General features: G+C 45.3%; 1 protein-coding gene across 2 annotated transcripts in view; it reads right to left on the reverse strand.

The window, feature by feature from the left end:
* Positions 1-4,548, reverse strand: part of SRI (sorcin) — a 31,549-nt gene extending 27,001 nt beyond the window's left edge. For both annotated transcript variants that reach the window (XM_069729440.1, XM_069729439.1), the window contains exon 1: positions 4,415-4,548. In XM_069729440.1, the coding sequence (XP_069585541.1) occupies positions 4,415-4,453 (39 nt within the window). In that variant the 5' untranslated portion in view covers positions 4,454-4,548. The remainder of the gene's footprint in view (positions 1-4,414) is intronic.
* Between the last annotated feature and the right edge of the window lie 2,879 nt (positions 4,549-7,427).

Consider the following 7,427-nt stretch of genomic DNA (forward strand, 5'->3'; position numbering starts at 1 on the left):
AACACTATATGCTAATTTTTTGAGAAGGATAGATATATATATATATATATATATACATACATACATACATACATACATACATACATACATACATACATACATACACACCACGTTCATGTCCAAGTATAACAAGTCTGAAGGAGCTCACAGGGGGAGCAACAAAGGTCTCAGGACCCTAAATCATACATCAGTCTCTTGCTGGAAGATACCAAAAGGGAAAAAATTGAATAGAAATAATATCTCTCTCTCAACTTTGACCAAGAAATAGCGCTACAACTGTCCACAGGTTGTGTGTGGCATTGCAGGTCATTCTCATTAATTTCAATGGAGTTGAATCACAATACCAGACAACACTACAAAAGGTAAGGATAAGATTGGTGGAATCACACCACGTCCCCTATGGTAACCCTGACCAGTGGAACCTCAACTGCATAAGTGTCACATATCAGCATTGCGCGAGGAGATAAGGTATGTGATTGGTGTTCCCCCAATTATGGCTACTAAACTAATAGAAAATGTAAATGATCAATCAGTGCATCCAAAGTCCAGTAATATGAAACGTGCGCTAGGACTTTACTACTGACGACTTCTGCTAATAAATGAGTGGGCGAGAACTTGTAGTACCACCCATAAGGAGCTGAGGGCCCTTCAAGCACCGGATCAGTGGGAATTCAACCCCCACAGATCAAATAGGACTTCTCTGTACTCAGAGATGCTGCCAAACCCCTCTACCGGTGACCTATCACTTAGAGAACAAAAGTTTTGTAGGTCCAAAATGTGACATGCCAGAACCTTATCTCCCCCCCAACATGTGATAATAAGGGCCACATTCATTAGTTCGTTGGCCGAACCCATCAATATCAGCAGGATTGACCTATGTTAGACTAATGTTTATGAGGGGCCTTAAGGTTGCACTCCTACATCCATGTTTCACAGTCCGGGCACAGATCGGCTGAGGGTCTCCTGACCTGAATGCGACAGCCTTAAATACGCCTGTCTAGTAAAGGTCAGGTGAAAGGTGGCCAATACGCACTTGAAATGTGAAACATGGAACTATAATTCTGGCCCAAGGTTCGGTTGTTAATATTAAAGTCCTGAAAAAAAACATTTGACCAGGGTTGGCGGAGTGATTGAGGGGTGTCAAGTAGATGTGGTCCTCCCCGTCACCTTGACAAGGGCCCACTCTGTCAAGAGTCTTTATGACCAAAAACCATACATGGATCCCCAATCTCCCAAGGGTGTGAGAAGTCAAGTGGTCTCCAAGTTGCACCCTAGAAAACGGGTCCTGGCCCAACAGGGGCAATCACAGTTGTAGTCCAAGTCCACACAGGGATTTAAGAAGACCATGGAGATCCCCATCTGTCCCCTTCATACAGTGAGGGAATGGGGTGAGGAATCTTGGGACTTTCAAAGCCCAGAAATCAATAATTTACTAAGTTTTTCAGTTTAGGTGATGAATGTTATTTGAAATACGCCGATGCATGAACTACGCCCGACTATGACTTATAGGGAGAGGCTCCAATAAACTATAAAAGAGGACCTACCCAAAGCCAAAGTCCAACAGATGAATCAGCCTGTGCTTATCTCCAGAAGATAAGGAGAAACACCATAAAGGGACATTATGGTTTATTGTATGAGGTCCATTACTAGAGGAAGTGACCACATCCACCAGGGCTTTATGGGGCATCTGGAGGAGATCTCTAGGTGCGGCTCAGGGGTAGGACAACGCACCTATATGATGTCCCCACAGTTACAGCCGTTGATAACAGCCCATGTGACGACAATAGACCTTTGGAATGTAAACTAACCCATTATCATGAAGACAAATACGATTAGAGCTTGTAACTGTGTTTCTAGCAACAAGACAATAGAAGAGGGATTTTTCCACAATTGACTCAGCATAAAAGATAAATCTCCGATTGCTGGGGCTCCCACTGCGGGAACACCACGATCATTGGACTAAAAGGCCCCGAGCCCACCATTCCTCCTCTCATTGGACTAAAATGCCCCGAGCCCACCATTCCTCCTCTCATTGGACTAGAAGGCCCCGAGCCCACCATTCCTCCTCTCATTGGACTAAAAGGTCCCGAGCCCACCATTCCTCCTCTCATTGGACTAAAATGCCCCGAGCCCACCATTCCTCCTCTCATTGGACTAAAAGGTCCCGAGCCCACCATTCCTCCTCTCATTGGACTAAAATGCCCCGAGCCCACCATTCCTCCTCTCATTGGACTAAAATGCCCCGAGCCCACGATTCCTCCTCTCATTGGACTAAAAGGTCCCGAGCCCACCATTCCTCCTCTCATTGGACTAAAGTGCCCCGAGCCCACCATTCCTCCTCTCATTGGACTAGAAGGCCCCGAGCCCACCATTCCTCCTCTCATTGGACTAAAAGGCCCCGAGCCCACCATTCCTCCTCTCATTGGACTAAAATGCCCCGAGCCCACCATTCCTCCTCTCATTGGACTAAAAGGCCCCGAGCCCACCATTCCTCCTCTCATTGGACTAAAAGGCCCCGAGCCCACCATTCCTCCTCTCTGCACGTACGCTGCCACCTGATTCAAAAGCGGTATTCCCAAAACTAAAATAGATATATTATCTATAGGATAGCAGCAGATAACTTACTGAGGAGTCTGGGATCTCCAGAACAGGGATCTGTAGAGCAACATCATGAATCCAGCACTGGCTACAGGTGTCCAACCTCAGCTCCATTCATTGTCTATGGTACTGAAGAAGAAATACATGCACTGTAGACAATGACTGGAGAGGAGGTCGGGCCTGCGCAGTCACTGCTCGATTCAAGTCAAGGACTCCACAGAGCCTGGATCTCAGAATAACCCCAGCAATCTTTAAGGGGAACCTTGAAAATACCCCCCCCCCCTTATCGGTATAAAGGGGGATTATTTTCAAAGTTCCCCTTAAAGATTAGCACTATAATCTCCGACGAAAGCTTCATTAGTCCCACAGACTTTCAATACAGCAGCACATGCTTGACCAATAGCCGGATTCTAACTCCTCCCCATTGTAAGTGTACAACGAGAATGTGCGGGAGGGGATCGAACTCATACCAGCCGCGGTCCAATCAGACATGTTTTTAAATCAACACTGCCCTGAATAGGTGATAAATGCCGAGGGCAAGACAACCCCTTTTAAGCCTTCAAGGGCCATTTTCAAATTGGGAGGTCATCCTGTATTCATTCAATTTTCATAAAGTAGCAAGAAGCGTCCAATTCAGTTACGAAATCCCACCGCAGTCCGGGTCGCGGACAGAGATTCCGCCACAACGCAACAATATAGGCAAGGGAAGGAGGAACCCAACTGCACAAACGTGCGAAGACGGATGACATACAATAAAGTCTTCATGCTAATAGCTACACGGTTCAGGATCTTGGTGATGACTTCGGGTGCCGCGAGTTCCTGAAACGCGCAGATATTAGCATGAAGATTTTTACTATAGGAAGGTCATCCACTTTGTATTTATTAAAATAAAAGGTTGCATGAAAATGTATTTTCATGCAGGGGCTAATAAGCGAGGAGTCCCAAAGAAGGGTCAGTCTCTCTGGATATCCTCTGTTAGAGCAGCGGTTATCAGATGGAAGTGGACAATCCCCATTATATAAAGAGTACTGACAGATCTAATGGGCGCGCACCAAGAATTCTACAATCTGATCCCAGAACCTCATCACTGCACAAATACTTAAAAAAGAAAAAAATACCGGTAATCCCTTTTTTTTTTTTTTTCTTCTTTCCCCATTTAGGATGTAGTGAGGCATCCAATATCAGGCACATGGAGCGGGCGCAGAAGCTGCATCTGCAGCGGACGGGGTGGGGTGTAGCTGCGCTATACAGCCAGCGCCTGCCCCTACCTAGCCACAATGGCTGCTGTCAATCTCCGACAACAGCATCTCAATTACTCTGGAGCCCATCAGCCAGCATTTCAAGCAGGGTATAATAATAATAATAATAATAAATAATATATTATTTGTAAAAAAAATTAAATTTATATAATATAAAAAATATGTTTTTTTTTTTTTTTGCACAAAAATGAAGTTATAGGAGCCATGCGAATCCCTTTAGTTACTATTGTGCCATTGCGATCTATCGTTGTCATTGGCACAGGTGCCAGTGAAGGGCGTTACGTGGCTCCTAGAACTTCCTTTTTTGCATTATTACCTCCTGTACAGGACTATGGTCCAATTTACAAAATGTGGGAACTGCCCTAAAAGTGACTTCTCCTCCAGGGACCAAGTGAGGCACCACACCCTGTGCATCCCTGCACACCGCCCTGTGAGCGCCCCGTGCAGACTACACGCGGTACCGCATGCAATTATACCTAGCCAGCCCCCCTCCCATCCTACTCATCACTAACCACAGGCAGTCAGTGAGCGCACAGAGGCCGCGGCGCAGCACTCACCCCCGGGGCCGGATAGTAGCCTCCTCCTGGAAATGCCATAGCTGCAGGCTGGAGAGAGAGATGAGGACTGGGTGCACTGCCCGGAGCCTCACCCTGATAAAGCAGCAAGCGAAGCCCCGCCCACTACTCCCCGGGGAACGGACGTGGGCGGGGCGCTGTCAGCCTTTTGACAGCTCCCAAAGCGAAACCACGCCCATGTTATGTTATGAGGCTGCTGTGATTGGCGCGGGCGCGGTTATCATGTAAAATTAAGCACGCCCTCTTCGCCTTTGAAGTTCCTGAATGGGCGGAGCGTTGTCAGCGTGTAAACTAACCAGCAACGTGAAACCACGCCCCCACTCGAGCCTGTAAAATAATAAGAGAAACCACGCTCTCCATTGTGATTGGTGGAATGCGGCAAGAACGTAAACTAGCTAGCAACGGAAACCCCGCCCTCAAAGTATTGTGACAGGTGTCGCATCACCCCGCCCTCTTCACGCGTCAGTTCGTTGCTATGGTCACAACCGCCGCCGTTATTTTTAACCCCTTAAGGACAGGCTTAAAGGGATAGTCTGAATTTTGTCAATGGGACCAAAACTGAAGACTGGGATAAACTTACACCACCGAATTCTAGGACATTTAAAACCCTCCGTCCGGGTCCCTGAGCGTCATTTCCAAAAGTTTTAATTTTTCACGTTTTCTCTCCCTTTCGATCGATTTTAAGTTTTTTCTTTTCTTTTTGTTTTTTTTCCTCCTTTCATTCCAAGAGCCACAGCTTTGTTGTTTTTCTTTGTTGCGGGATTAGTTGTACTTGTGAATGGCGCCATTGGTTTTACCATATCATGTGCTGGAAAACGGGGGAAAAATTATTCCAAGTGCGTTGAAATTGCAAAAAAAATGCAATTCCACGATGTTTTGGGGGGTTTTTCATTTACCATGCTCACTGAGCTGGTAATATGATTCCCCCGGTCGGTGCGAGTGCGCAGATACCAAACATGTTTAGGTTCTTTTTTTTTATGTAAAAGGTGAAAAAAAATTTGGACATTCGTAAAAAAAACCCTCTTTTCTTGAGGCGCCATTTTCCGAGACCCGTACCGCTCTCATTCTTCCTGATCTGGGGCTGGTGAGGGTTTATTTTTTGTGACCTGAGCTAATGTTTTTATTGACATAATTTTGGGGTAGATACGATGTTTTGATCGCCTTTTATTGTATTTTATTGTAATATTTAGGCGGCTAAAATACATAATTCTGGCGTTTTTTTTCTCTCGTCATTTTATATTTGTGTAGATCAGACTTTTTCAAACGCAGCTATACCAAATATGTGCATTTTTTATTGTTTTATTTTTGATGATTTGAACTTTTGTTGTTTTTTTTTCCATATTTAAAATTTTTTTTTTTTTTTTAACTTTTAACTTTTTTTGTTGTATATAATAGTCCCCTTAGGGGATTTGAAGCTGCGATCATCCTGTCTCTTGTGCTGTACATAGCAATGCTTCAGCTCTGCTATGTACAGCTAAGATTTCAATCTCTTATGAACGCCGGCCACGGACTTACTTCTTCAGGAGTATCGTAATGACAGGCACTGGGTTTATCTGCAGACCTCCAGCTGTCATGAAAACCCTTCTGCGCCCCGCAATTGTGTCACCGGTGGGCAGGTGGCATGATGTGCCCCCTGCTGGCGTGTGTTAAATGCTGCTGTCACAGATTGATAGTTGCGTGGAGATTGTGTGTTTATCCTCATTCTCTCCTATTTAGTTTCACCTTCCTATACCTCCCCTGTGTTCCATTCTGTTGTATAGCGAGTATATTTTGTATGATTATAGTTTTCATTTATCCCTGTCTGTCTTCCCTTGTTTGTCTGGTTAGTGTTATCCAATACACTTTGGTCTCACACGTCCCTGGGTTGGGGAGGGAACAGATAAGGGTAAATATAGGAGCATGGCCCCGGCATCTCCACCTTCAGTAGTAATCCGGGGGACAAGGATAGACTAGAGGGCTCCTAGTTCAAGGGATTCAATGGTTGACACGTCAGAGGTGGGGGTTGGGACTGTACTGTCGCAGGGTTCATCGCCAAGTAAATGGTGTCCGTTTGCATTCTTCTCAAAAAAACTGTCGTCCACTTATAGAAACTATGACATTGGTAATAGGAAACTCTTGGCAATAATGTGGGCCTTTGAGGAGTGGCATCGTTTTTTGGAGGGGCAGTTCATTTGGTCATGGTAATCACCGATGATAAAAAAATCTTTTGTATTTGAAATTCGCCAAATGCCTGACACCTCTACAGGCAAGATGGTCATTATTCTTTACCAGATTCAACTTTGTTGTGACTTATAGGCTGGGGCATAAGAACATTAAGGCGGATGCTTTATCTTGATGTTTTCCGGGGGGGAAAGGGGAGAAAGTAATTGTGAGCCGATTTGTATATTACAGAAAAGTGTAGTTTACGCTACTATATGTTCTCAGTTACCAGACAGTTCCAGTCCCAGCCCCAGGTCACAGTGGTTACCTCAGAATCACGGCTGCTTTCCACGCTTGAACGGCGTCCTCCAGATACACAACACATCTCTTCCAGAGTTTCCTCTTCTTCTCTGATGTTCTCCTCCACATCCTTCTTAGCTTCTTCAATGTCCTTCTCCTTACCAATATCTACAGTGGGGAAAATAAGTATTTGATCCACTGCCGATTTTGCAAGTTTTCCCACCTACAAAGAAAGGAGAGTTCTGTAATTTTCATCGTTTTCTTCTTCCTCCAAGCACAGCGAGTCGAGTTGATACCAAAAAATTCTATTTTGGTCTCATCTGACCACATGACCTTCTCCCATGCCTCCTCTGGATCATCCAGATCATTATTGGCAAACTTCAAACGGGCCTGGACATGTGCTGGTGAGCAGGAGGACCTTGTGTGCCCTGCAGGGTATTAATCCATGATGGCATAGTGTGTTACTAATGGTAATGTCTGAGACTGTGGTCCCAGCTCTCTTCAGATCTTGACCAGGTCCTCCCGTGTAATTCTGGGCTGATTCCTGACCTTTCTC

This window comes from Ranitomeya imitator, chromosome 6 (assembly GCF_032444005.1).
Source record: "Ranitomeya imitator isolate aRanImi1 chromosome 6, aRanImi1.pri, whole genome shotgun sequence".
NCBI classification, from domain to species: Eukaryota; Metazoa; Chordata; class Amphibia; order Anura; family Dendrobatidae; genus Ranitomeya; species Ranitomeya imitator.